Source organism: Rhinopithecus roxellana, chromosome 16 (genome assembly GCF_007565055.1).
Source record: "Rhinopithecus roxellana isolate Shanxi Qingling chromosome 16, ASM756505v1, whole genome shotgun sequence".
NCBI classification, from domain to species: Eukaryota; Metazoa; Chordata; class Mammalia; order Primates; family Cercopithecidae; genus Rhinopithecus; species Rhinopithecus roxellana.
This window is the reverse complement of record NC_044564.1, coordinates 109,579,793-109,593,309: the sequence shown is the minus strand read 5'-3', so window position 1 is coordinate 109,593,309 and position 13,517 is coordinate 109,579,793. Positions and strand designations below refer to the sequence as shown.

Sequence of the window (13,517 nt, the reverse complement as noted above, 5' to 3'; positions counted from 1 at the left end):
CAATTACAGAAAAGTTTCAAAAGTAGTACAGAGTTCCCTATTGCTTCCATTAATAATTTTTTAGATACCATAGCGCAATTATCAAAAGCAGGAAGTTAGTATTAGTATAATACTATTAACCGAATTACTGACTTGTGATTTTTTTTTTTTTTTTTTCCTGTATTAATGTCCTCTTTCTATTCCAGGATCTACTCTAAGACCCGACATTGCAGTTAGTTGTCTTGGGTCCTTGGTCTTCTCCAGTCTGTGACAGTTCCTCAGTCTTTTCCTGTCTTTACATTGATAGTCTTTTTCAGTCTTTATACTCTTTCTGATCTTTACGCTTTTGAAGAATGCTGGTCAGTTATTTTGTAGAGTGCCCCTCAAATGGGGTTTGTCCAATGTTCTCTCATGATTAGATTAAGGCTATGCTTTTTTGTTAAGAACACAAAAGTGTGTGTGCCCTTCTCAGTTCATATGAGCGTAGCTGATATATATGACTTATTGCTTGTGAGGTTACTCTTGATCACTTAGTAAGAGAGTGTCTACTGGGATTCTCCAATGTAAAGGTCTTATTTTTTCTCCTTATAATTAATTGACATCTTGGGGGAGCTTTTAAACTGTACGCATATCCTGTTTCTCCTCAGACTTTCCCTTGCTAAATTTCACACCCATTGGTGGATCTTGCCTTCAGCAATTATGACTATGGTGTTCTAATGATGATTTTCTACTTTCCTCATTTCTTTATTTATTAATTGAAATTATTCTGTAAGGATGAGCTGCGCATTTCCCATTTGTTTATTTGTCTTCCGTTATTTATTTGTATCCATGTGGACTCAGATGTTTTTCTATTGGTTTTTATCTTACACTTGTGTTATTTTATGTGTGAAATTGTTCCAGCTTTGATCATTGGAGTTTTTTTCTTTCAGGTTGCTTTCTGTAGCTTTTCAGCATGCTTCCATCCTTTTTTTTTCTTTTTTGGAACTTCCTAATTTTCTGGTACCATATGATGTCCCAGGCTCATCTTGTGTTTTCTGTGCCTCAGCCCTGATAATCAGCCACTTCTCCGAAGAGCCATAGTTTCTTTTTTTGGAGAATAGTATTTAAACACAAAGATCTGTGCTCTAGGGATGCTCATTGCTACTGGGGTAATATCACTTCCAGGGCCCCATAGAAGACACCAGTCTATACATATGCATACTCATGCATACACAAAGATCTGTATTTATTTCTGTATTTATCTATCCATATATTTTTTAAAAACAAAAGTTGATCCCAGTAGCTTTGCTTCTAGTCTAACACCACAGGGTTCATTCTAGTTTTATCCCTTATTTTTAACTTCTTTATCTGACAGTGAGAAATCTGACTCTTGTATTCTACAAAATATTTTCTTATTTCTTCAGTCCTAGTATACACATAAAGTAATTTCAGGATTTCTGACCTATATTCCTGTGAGAAACACTAAATAGAGGACAGTGTAGTTCCTTTTGTCTCTAGTTTTACAGTATTTGGTTAAAATACTGTTTTCTAAAGTGGCTTAGATTATTTTTCTTCCTCACTTCTTTCAGTGTGGTTATGCTATTCATTTATAATACAGTTTATGTTTTTATAGTTCCTATTCCATTTTAGAGGGAAAGAGTCTAAAGGTAGACTAATTGAAGCTCCTCCATTATCATGTGCTATGCATATTGTGCTATTTGACTAGAGTGATAGGATTAGCAATGGTGAAGAAATATTTTAGTTCAGGCAGCATCTATTGAACAACAGGTGTGTTCAAAAAACATTTTGATAGGAATGATGGTAGATATAAAAATATCTCTTTGCAGTATAGAAGAAAACAAAAGAGGCAGTGTAATAGATTGGGAAATGTTAGTGTTAGACAAGTAATTGATATATTTAACATTTAATAGCCTTTTATGAGATAATAAGAGAAAGACATCCTCTGTAGTAAAACAGGTATGTATGACATGAACAGGCAATTCATGAAAGTAAGAAATGCAATGGTTACAAAAGAATAGAAAGAATGAATAAAATCTAGTACTTGATAGCAGAACAGGGTGACTATAATAATTTAATTGTACATTTAAAAATAACTAGGAGTATAACTGGATTGTTTGTATCACAAAGAATAAATGCTTGAGGTGATAGGTACCTCATTTACCCTAATGTGATTATTATACATTGTATACCTGTATCAAAATAACTCATATATCCCATAAATATATACCTACAACTAATACATACCCACAAAAATTAAAAATTATAAAAAGAAGAAATGCAGCAGGGCACAGTGCCTCACGCTTATAATCTTAGCACTTTGGGAGGCCAAGGCAGGTGGATCACCTGAGGTTAGGAGTTCGAGACCAGCCTGGCCAACATGGTGAAACCCCATCTCTACTAAAAATACAAAAATTAGCAGGGCGTGGTGGCACGTGCCTGTAATCCCAGTTACTTGGGAGGCTGAGGTAGGAGAATTATTTGAACCTGGGGAGTGGAGGTTGCAGTGAGCTGAGATCATATCACTTCACTCCAGCCTGGGCAAAACAGTGAGACTCTGTCTCAAAAAACAAAAAAAAACAAAAAAAAAAAAGAAAAGAAGAAATGCAAATGGCTGATAAATCCATCCTGTTAGTAATTTAAGGAGTGCAAAGTAAAGCAATAATGAGACATCATTTTTTTCACCAATGGCATATCTAAGAATGATAATACTAAGTACATTGGTTGGAATATGGATAAATGGACATTGTGTTATGTTTCTGGTAGGAACATAGTAGGCCTAACCTTTTGTGGGATATGGCAATATATATATAAAAAAAAAACCTTGAAAAATCTGTATACCTAATAATTCTATTTCTAGATATTTATTTTTTATTTTTATGTAAATTTTTTCAATTAATACACAATAATTTTATATACTTATAGGATACATGTGATATTTTGATACATGCATACAATGTGTAATGATCAAATCAGGGTATTTGGGATATATATCACCTCAAACATTTATTATTTTTTGTGTTAGGAGCACTTCGGATCTTCTCTTCTAGCTATTTTGAAATATGCAATAAATTATGGTTAACTTTAGGTACCCACTGTGTTATTACACATGAAAAATTTATTCCTTCTATCTAACTGTATGTACCCATTTACCAACTTCTCTTCATCCCTCCTGCCCCTTCCCATCACTCTACTTTCTACCTCCAGGAGATCAACTTTTTTTCCCTGTTTTTATTTAGAAATGGGGATCTCATTATGTTGCCCAGGCTGGCTTCTAACTCCTGGGCTCAAGTGATCTTCCTACCTCGGCTTCCTGAGTAGCTGCGAGTACAGGCTATATGTTCCATCCATGTTGCTATAAATGACAGTATTTCATTCTTTTTTTTTCTTTTTTTTTTTTTTCCAAGACAGAGTCTACTCTGTTGCCCAGGCTGGAGTGCAGTGGTGAGATCTGGGCTCACTGCAACCTCCGCCTCCTGGGTTCAAGCGATTCTCCTGCCTCAGCCTCCCAAGTAGCTGGGAATACAGGTGCATGCCACCATGCCTGGCTAATTTTTTGTATTTTTAGTAGAGACGGGGTTTCACCATGTTAGCTGGGATGGTCTCGATCTCCTGACCTGGTGATCGGCCCGTCTCAGCCTCCCAAAGTGCTGGGATTACAGGCGTGAGCCCCCACGCCCGACCCATTTTTTTTTTTTTTAATGGCTGAACGATATTTCATTGTGTATATATACCAAAATTTCTTTATCCATTCATCTATTGACAGACACTTAGGTTGATTCCATATCTTGGCTATTGTGAATGCTGGTTCAATAAACATGGGACTGTAGGTATCTCTCTGATACACTGATTTTCTTGCCTTTTGATAAATACCCAGTAGTAGGATTGCTGGATCATATGGTAGTTTTGTTTTTAATTTTTTTGAGAAGCCTCTGTACAGTTTTCTTTCTTTCTTTTTTTTTTTGAGACAGGATCTCACTGTGTTGCCTATGCGGTAGTGTAGTAGTAAGAACACTGTTTCCTGCAGGCTCACAGTTTAGGGGTCAAGGGATCTTCCCACCTCAGTGTCACTGGGACTACAGGCACACACCACCACACCCAGCTAGGTTTTAAATTTTTCAGAAAGGAAGGGTCTTGCTATGGTGCCCAAGCTGCCCTCAAACTCCTGGCCTTAAGTGATCCTCCTGCTTCAGCCTTCCAAAGTGCTGAAATTACAGCTATGAGCCACCGTACCCAGCCCATACTGTTTTTCATAATGGCTGTACTAATTTACATTCTCACCAACAGCGTATAAGAGTCCTCTTTCTCGCCAGACATCGTGGCTCACGCCTGTAATCCCAGCACTTTGGGAGGCTGAGGCGGGTGGATCACCTGAGGTCAGGAGTTCAAGACCAGCTTGACCAACATGGCAAAACCCCATCTCCACTAAAAATACAAAAATTAGCTGGGCGTGGTGGCATGTGCTTGTAATCCCAGCTGCTCGGGAGGCTGAGGCAGAAGAACTGCTTGAACCCAGGAGGCGGAGGTTGCAGTAAGCCGAGATTGCGCCACTGCACTCCAGCCTGGGCGACAAGAGCGAAACTCTCTCTAAAAAAAAAGAAGAAAATAAAAAAGAGGCTTCTTTTGCTACATCCTTACCAGCATTTGTTATTTTTTATCATTTTGGTGATAGCCCTTGTAACTGGGGTGAGATGGTGTCTCATTGTGGTTCTGATTTGCGTTTCCCTGATGATTAATGATAGTGAGCATTTAGAAAAAAACCTTTTGGTCATTTGTATGTCTTCTTTTGAGAAATGTCTATTCAATTTCTTTGACCACTTTTTTATGGAACTATTTGTTTTTTTGCTGTTGAGTTGTTTGAGTTCGTTATACATTCTAGATGTTAGTCCCTTGTTGGATGACTGGTTTGCAAATACCAGTCATTTCTCCCTTTATACAGGTTGTGTCTTTGTTGATTGTTTTAAAGAAATAATTATAGGTGGCAGTATGGATTTATGTGTAAGCAGGGTAATTACACTGTAGTTTGTAATAGTGGAAAATTGGAAACAACCTAAATAGCCAACAATAGCCGATTTGTAAATTTTGTAAAATTGTGAAGCATCTATGTAATTATAGAAAATTATTTACATGGAAACATTTTTATTATACTTCATCACACTATTCAAAATAAATGTTTTTATTTTCTTTTCTTTCATCCACCCATTTATTCTATCCGGTAACAGTTTATTCTATTCATTGCTTCTTGCTATTCCACTCCTTTGGGTTTATTTTCTTTATTGTTAAAATATTCCTTTTAGTACTTTTAATGAGGGGCTTGGCAATAAACTCTTAGTCCTTATATGTCTGAAAATGATTATTTTGCTTTCATTCTAAATGATAATTTACCTGGGAATATACCAACTCTCTCAGCACTTTGAAGGTATTTCTGTCTTTTAATATCTTGCTCTTAAAAGCAAGATATTATTGCTTTATCTGTCTTTTATCTCTCATTTGTTTTTTTATGATTCTTGTTCTTTAATGTTTTGCAATTTCCCTTCCATGTATTTAGGCAAATTTGGTTTCTTTTTAATTTATGCTACTTGAGGCTGATGTGCTTTTTCAGTTTGAGGTCTTACATTTTAATTATCAGTATATTCTCTTTGAATAATTCCTTCTTACCATTTTCTTTGTTCTTTCTGGGACTCCTACTTGTTATTGAGCTTCTCATTTTATCCTTTATGTCTTTTATCTTCTTTTTTATACTTTTCATCTTTTTATTCCTCTGTGTTCTGAGTGATTTCTTCCAATCAATAATTGTCTCTTATCTATATAATTTACTGTTTAACACATCTTTTGAGATTTTCATTTCTAGAAGTTTTACTTGGTTTATATTCAGGCTGGCCTCTGTTTCATAATATCTATTTTTTTAAAGATTCTATTCCTTCCTTTATGTTTTTGGATATTTAAAAATATACTTTCTTTAATTTCTTTTTAAAATTATTTTATTATCTTTAGTCTATTAGCTATGAATTTTCCTGTTTTGTTGGGTCCGTGGATGGTCTCTTTTGGTAATGAATTTCTCCATATGTCCCCAGTTTCCATTCACTGTTGCACCTGTTTCACTCTCTTTGTTTTTGTACCTGGAGATTTTCCTTTTTTACTTTTGAACTTGTATCAGACATAAAAACCAAGTTACTAATGGGTAGGTATTGGAGGCAGTCTGTATAACCAACACATCAAGATTTTCAACTGTGATAGAAAGGGAATAAATATTTAATGTTTTGGGGATAGATCTCTGAGAATCTCTTGAAACAATGGGCTCTATTCTCCAAAATAAACTACATTGACTTTTTGGTTTTTTTTGGTAGAGGTGGTACTTCGGCTTACCCAGGGTGGCCTTGAACTCGTGGGCTCAAGTGGTCCTCCTGCCTTGGCCTCCCAAAGTGCTGGTATTACAGACATGAGCCACTGTACCTGGCCCCTTCATTCACAAATTTTTGTAAAGATTTCAGGGGCTCCACAAAGTCTATATGTGAATTCCTGTCTCTATAGACCCTGGACTAAGACAGCACTACTCCGTAGTGTTAACATTCTCAACTTAAAATTTTTTAAACATGGGTGAGGTTGTGGTTAATGAAATGGCATGAAAGCATGGTTTACAACGGTGGCTTTCAAGCTTGGTTAAGCTGTGAAGCCTATTATTTATATAAGCTCTGATAAGCTCCAATTCATAAAATAGTTGTAAGTAAAGTTTCTACAACTGAAGTAGGGGGTGGGGTCCTGGAACCTGCTCACTTGTATACCCTACCCTTGTACTCTGGCCCCAAATGCATACCCTTGGACTTTCTGGAACACTAGTAGGAAACTACTGGTGGAGTGGAAAAAGTATTTCAATGTAATTTTAGAAAATCTGGGTTCTTATTCCAGCTCTGTCACTGGTTATTTGAGTCAGTTATAGGCAATACTGATCACTTTATTGAAAATGGAAGAAGCAATTTAAAGGACATCAATGAGAAGAGTTGCATATTATGTTATAATATATTTGAAGTTGTGTAATTACAAAGTTACATTATGATGACATTAGATGTGAAGTTTGATACAAGCATCAGTGTTAAGCCATTTGATACCTTTTTTAAAAGGGTTATTCAATGTCCAAGATAGATCAGAAAATGAAAACTTGGATAGTAAATTCCTATTTCTTTTTAAGTATTTGTAAATATACATACATACTTATGTAGCAAAAATGCCTGGAGAGACCTATGCCAAAATGTAAAGAGTGCATTTTGTACTCTTTGTAAAAGGTGAGGAGATGACTGCTGACTTTATTTGTTTCTTCATTTATTTATATTGTCTGAACATTCTAAAATATAATTTTTGTAAAGAGAAAAAGATTTAAAAATCAGTGGTTTCATAAAGAAAAAACAGGTCACTCAAGCTCAGCATTAAGTTGATATGTATTTAGAATAAATTGTAAAACTAATTAATTGTTGGCTTTTAAAAATAGTGGAAACTAATTTGAAAACATTTTTAAAGAAATATTTTTCTTTTAGGTTTTTCTATATGAGTGGAGAAGACAGCTGTTACCAGGGAGGTCATATATCATTTTTTTAGGATGTCTGAAGATGAAGAAAAAGTGAAATTACGCCGTCTTGAACCAGCTATCCAGAAATTCATTAAGATAGTAATCCCAACAGACCTGGAAAGGTTAAGAAAGCACCAGATAAATATTGAGAAGGTGAGCTGTTTCATTTACTACCACAAGAAATAGTTACATAGTCTGATTTATATTGGTTGTTCATTTCAGCTAAATTTAGAGTATTAGATAAGAGGCTTTGCTGAAACACCTAGCTCCTATTGATTTAGCAACATTATGCATTTTTTTAGCTGGTTTTTCTGTTCTGCATATATACCCCTCATATATTCCTTTTTCTAGGAAGGGATATAGGAATAGCATCTATACTTTTTTGTTTGTTTGTTTGTTTAAGAGACAAGGTCTCGCTCTGTTGCCCAGGCTGGAATGCAGTGGCATGGATCATAGCCCACTGCAGCCTCAAACTTCTGGACTCAAGCTATGTACACACCACCATGCGTGGCTAACTTATTTTTATTTTTTGGAGAAACAGGTTCTTGCTTTTTTGCCCAGGCTGGTCTTGAACTCCTGGCCTCAAGCTGTCCTCCTGTTTTGGCCTCCCAAAGTGTTGGGATTACAGGTGTAAGCCATAGCGCCTGGCCAAATCTATATGTTTTTAATTGTATGTATTGAGGTTTTAGGCAGTTAGTAATTAAGATACAAATTGATTGACAATACACTATAATGTAAAGGCAGAGAACTTTGGCTAATCTACCTGCCTTAATTTCATTCACCCCAGGGCAAGTTTTTGAACTTTGAGTGTGTGTCTTTCGGTAACTCATATCCTCTTTAGGTGTACATACATTAAAGAAGTAAATCATTGTGAGGTATGAGGGAATTTCCTTACTTCACTGCTTCCCTTTGAGGAAAACTCACAACCGAGAAATACTGCCTAAGTCAGTTGAGGAAATAGGTAGAGGGAAGATGAATTAGTCTCAGGGACTATGATAGAGGTTGCATAGAACCTGCCCTGGTCGGTGAAGTGGTTGTGGCATTTTTGGAAACATCAAGTTTACTCAGTACTGAGCATTAATTTGGCAGATTATGTTGTCTTATTTGCAATGGGACAGATTAGTGATATTTTTTGCTTCAAGAAGACTTTTCCCAGAAGAAGTCTTAAGCTACAGAACCTTCATTCATTCATTCATTCATTCATTTGAAGGTTGGGAGTAGAGGATATGGTCATGAAGCCTTTCAATATAAACATTATTCATTACTTAACTCAGTAGCATACAGAAGTCAGAAAAGTGTCCCTTTTTCTTCCATAGATACCATCTGTCTTTCTAGAATTGAAGTCCTTTTAAAAGCGGAGAAAATCAGTTCTGAGAATATTAAAATGAAAAGTTTAATGCAAATATGTAAGTCTTTCTAGAATTCAGGATTAGTATTTTGTCATCCCTGCATTTCTTTCTTCTTCACTTATAAGCAATAAGTAATACTGTGACTTTTAAGGATGGATAAGGAATTGTTTAGTAAATGGGTTCTTTTTAACATGAATGGAAGCAAATTAAGGTCATTTCTTTCCTTTGTTGTCCTACTTTTCCTTTGAGGTTTGGCATGTCTGTCTTAGCTTTCCTTTTTCTTATGTTTATTCTATACAAAAGTGCCTGCTGTCAATACCCTCAGATCCTTGCTATATGTACCACCCAATCAGTCATCAATGGAAAAGCCAGGTGGGTGGGGATAGAATGATTATATTACTGATTTTAATAGTTGTGCCAGATGTCACAAGAAGATTATTCTAGAGTTATATCCATCCATCTCTGCCAGACATTTTTTTCTTTAGCATTTTATGAAATTTTTACTTACTATGGAATTTTTAGACAGTATCAGAATAATTATAATTATAATGTAGGTGATATCATCTTAAGCCAAACAGTTAATTTTATACTGATCTATGTTTTGTTCCATATCCTGGATCATTCCATTATATCTAGGATGTCTAGCTTAATTGTGAAAGCAACTTTTAAAAATCTATATAGGATTCAATAACTTATTTTAATAGATACATTATAGAAATGTAAGAACATTTAAAAGCTGCAGGGCTCACTCTGGACAAAAGAGTTAAGAACTAAGTTTGGACTCCAGGTGTCTGACAGTGCCTCACTTTCAAAAAGGCATATTATTCTTGGGGGAAGGGTGTAGAAAGATAAAATATTCATTATGCTGGACGTCAGTCATCCAATATGAATTTAAAAGAAGAAAGTCAGACTGAAGGGAAATTGAAGGTAAGCCTTAGTGGAGTGATTCTGCAACATCTGAAAACAATGAGCATAGTGTGCTGTGGACACCTGGAGCTGTATTCCATAGGTCCTTCATTTTATTGTACATGATAAACTTGATTAGAATGTAATCCTGAAATTTGAAGTGTTATCATTCAGCTTTCTTGGCTAATGTAAGATAGACTTAACCATTGTTAATAGGAATGACAAGATAGTAAGCCTGGAACGTAATTTTCTTTCTTTCGTATTGTAGGGATTTGGGGAAAAACTTACTGTATAGCACATGCTGTATTAATTATATGAATAAGGCACAAGAGGCAGAAAACTAAAAAATCATATGTTAAATAAGATAGAAATTTTTTTGTTTTGTTTTGCTTTTGTTTTTAGTCTCATAGTAACAGAGGTAGTCCAGGGGTACAGTGGCTGCTCAGCAATCTTCAAAGATCCAGGCTCTTTTTATCTTACTCTCCTATCCTCAACTTGGTTCTACCTTGTGTGTAAAATGGCTACTCCAGCACCAGCCATCACATCCACATTCCAGCTTGGTTGGAATAACCAGAATCATACCTTTTCTATGTTCTTTTTTCTCTCAGTGCATTTGTTGTCTCTCTCTCTCTCTCTTTTTTAAATAGAGACAGAGTCTCACTCTGTTGCCCAGGCTGGAATGCAGTGGTGCAATTATAGCTCACTATAATGTTAAACTCCTGAGTTAAAGCAATCCTCCTGTCTCAGCTTCCTGAATAGCTAAGACTTCCGGTGTGCTCTACCATGTTCAGCTAATTTTTAAATATTTTTGTAGAGACGGGGTCTCACTATGCTGCTCAGGCCCATCTCATCTCAAAGCCCTGGCCTCAAGTGATCCTCCTGCATTGGCCTCTCAAAGTGCTAGGATTACAGATGTGAACAACCATGCCTGACCTCTCCTTTTCTTTTAAAGAGAATTCTCTTTTCATTTTGTGGATGCAGTATAATAACATCTTTCTACAGTTTTTTTTTTTAAGTTTTCTTCTGCTTCTTTGTCCTGTTTTTTCCAAGTCCCTTTTTTCTTTCTTTTTTCTCTCTCTCTCTCTTTCTTCTGTTTCAGCATATAGTATTATAGGCTTTTCTTGGCTGACTGTTGATATTTTAAAGTGCTGATTAGAAGGTATGTGTGTAAATGTGTTTGTGTATATGCATGTGGGTAGCAGGTTAGAGTGGGGGCTTTGCTGTCTGGAGGGGTGAATAGCTGAGAATCTATTTTAATTGGAGAACCACTAGATATCAGTAACTCTAGGTCTTGTTAGCTGTTCAGTTTTAAGAAAGAGCAATCCTCCATCTCCTACCTGTTGGGGTATGTTTATTTTTTCAAAGGTGATAGTTGTGGCAGGGGTTGGGGCGGGGAGGTTGGAGGGGTGGATATAGTATGAATTTTGTGACCAGCCTTTTAAGCCAGGGGAAGGAAAGTAGGTGAGGAGGTGAGCAGGCTCACCACCATTCAGATATTTATTGATATTAATCTTCCTGGTTGTGGTATGGTAACTGATCCCTGCCCTTAGCTGTGCTTGGTGTCCAGGATCCTTAGCGTCTCTAGCCTCTCCAGAGGCTGTCTTCTATAGTATTGTCTTGTGCAGTGGTGGAACAGGGCAGTTGCTTGGGCAAGTATAGAGGGGATCTGGTGGACTACCTGTTCGTTAGATAAACTTTCAACCAATCCTTTTGCGTTTTGCCCCACCATACACTTCCATCTGGTTACCTAGTAGCTGGTACCTTCAGTTGCTTAGTCATTGTTTAGAGACGGGGTCTCACCATGCTGCCCAGGCCCATCTCATCTCAAAGCGCTGGCCTCAAGTGATCCTCCTGCATTGGCCTCTCAAAGTGCTAGGATTACAGACATGAACAACCATGCCTGGCTGTGGCTTGCTTCTCATTGCCACTCTCCCCCACCATGCACCCCTTCTGCAGGCTTACATTTTAGCTTTCTTTGGCTTGCTTAGTCAGTTACAACATATCCATACTCTTTCCAGCTTCCAAAATGTTACAAAATGTTAAAAATTTTTGTTAGTTGATGTCTTCTATTCTATTCTCATTATTCTTGTGAATTTATACTTTCTAAAGTTCTTTGTTGTCATTTAGTGGGATTTTGGAAAAGAGTAGAGTTGAATATTTGTGTTCAATCTGCCAGGTTTAATGAGAAGGGAGATTATTTATTATAGGAAATAAATGTTAGCTTTTCATAGATATTTATTGATGTTTGCTATTTCTTAGATTGTTAGCATTGAAGAATATGTAAAAGATAGATTTTTCAATTCTCAAGAAGTTTGCAGTCCAGTTGAGGAAATAAGATAGGAAATAGTCAAAGAATGATAAGAGGCAGCATATAATTACTATGAAAATGGATGGCATGGGCTAGTCAAGCAACATGAAATCTGAACTATGTAGTATAAAATCAGACATAATCAGTCTTATTTTTTGTTAATCTGTGATTACAATGAAAGTATTTTTCACTTCTCTTTTTAGTGTGTGACTATCTGCTTTGATCTTTTAATCACCTTTCTCAACCTCGTTCCTTTTTTCTGACAGAACCCCATTCAGGTTCAGTTTCCTTTGTGTTTCAAGATAGGCAAGCCTCAGCACAGGTGGTGAATGATGACCGTCTGATGAGTGTGGTAATTCCAATGTTGTCAATGTTTGGTTACCAGTGAACAAGAGACATATCCTGTAGTTCTGGCCAGTTATACCTGAGGGAAAACCTGTTTGGGATATGGAAACTGGAAAGGTTTTCCTGCTGTTATGGAGATACACAGATATGCATGGAAGGACAGAGTCCCCATCTTCTTCTTGGTCTTGTGTGTCTTCCTGTTATATCTAGAACTGTAGCCAATCCTCTTGCAGCCATTAAGGGACAAATCTGAGGACAAAAGCTCCTTATTGATAGTAGTAAAGCAGCAACATAGAACTTGGACACTTGATGACCTTGTGAGCTTCTGAATTAAACTAACGTAGAGTCATCCTACTTCTAGATTGCTTTATGTGAGATAATAAATACTTATTATTAAAGCCATTTTTAATTTTGGGTTTTCTGTTGTTTGCAACCCAAAACATAGTACTTGGCTAAATTATGGCACTGCTTTAACCTACCTCTCTAGTGCCACCATGCAAAGAGACAATACCAAAATGATATTTTGTAAAAGTAGTGCTGTTTAGCAATGCTTGTCAGGGATCTCAACTTAACTAAATTTGTAAGGAGTTACTTGTAATTTTTTTCACACATATCATTAAATCATTTTAAGTTTTTTCTCCTTCTCAAACATTTGGATTGATAACTTTTAATAGTGTTTCCTAATTTAGTTATAAAATCATGTAGTAAACAGTAGGAATCTGAATTATTCCTTATTGTTCTTATAATTTGTTGCAATAAGAAATAAAGTCATCTAGTTCATCCGCCACTTGAAATAGTAATCTCTTCTAGTTTTCTTGACAAGTGAGAAAATAATAACAGTGGAGGGAGTAGTTGTTGTTTTCATTTGCTGACTGCTGTGTTAGGTGTTTCTATATATCATAGCATTTAATCCTTATAGCATCATTGTAGATTAGTTATTGTTATTGCCTTCGCTTTTTAGGTGGAGAAAGATTTAGAGTAAATTACTTGCTTGAGATGTCAGTAAATGTGTTAAACTTCTAATGTGCTTGAAATGTAGTGTGCTTCTGAAAAAAAGTGTGTTGAATGAATG

General features: G+C 36.1%; 1 protein-coding gene across 2 annotated transcripts in view; it reads left to right on the top strand.

Moving 5' to 3' along the window:
• The window catches only part of STX17 (syntaxin 17), a 69,604-nt gene that overhangs the window by 1,047 nt on the left and 55,040 nt on the right, over positions 1-13,517 (top strand). For both annotated transcript variants that reach the window (XM_010374127.2, XM_010374129.2), the window contains exon 2: positions 7,506-7,690. In XM_010374127.2, coding sequence (XP_010372429.1) covers positions 7,568-7,690 — 123 coding nt within the window. In that variant the 5' untranslated portion in view covers positions 7,506-7,567. The remainder of the gene's footprint in view (positions 1-7,505; positions 7,691-13,517) is intronic.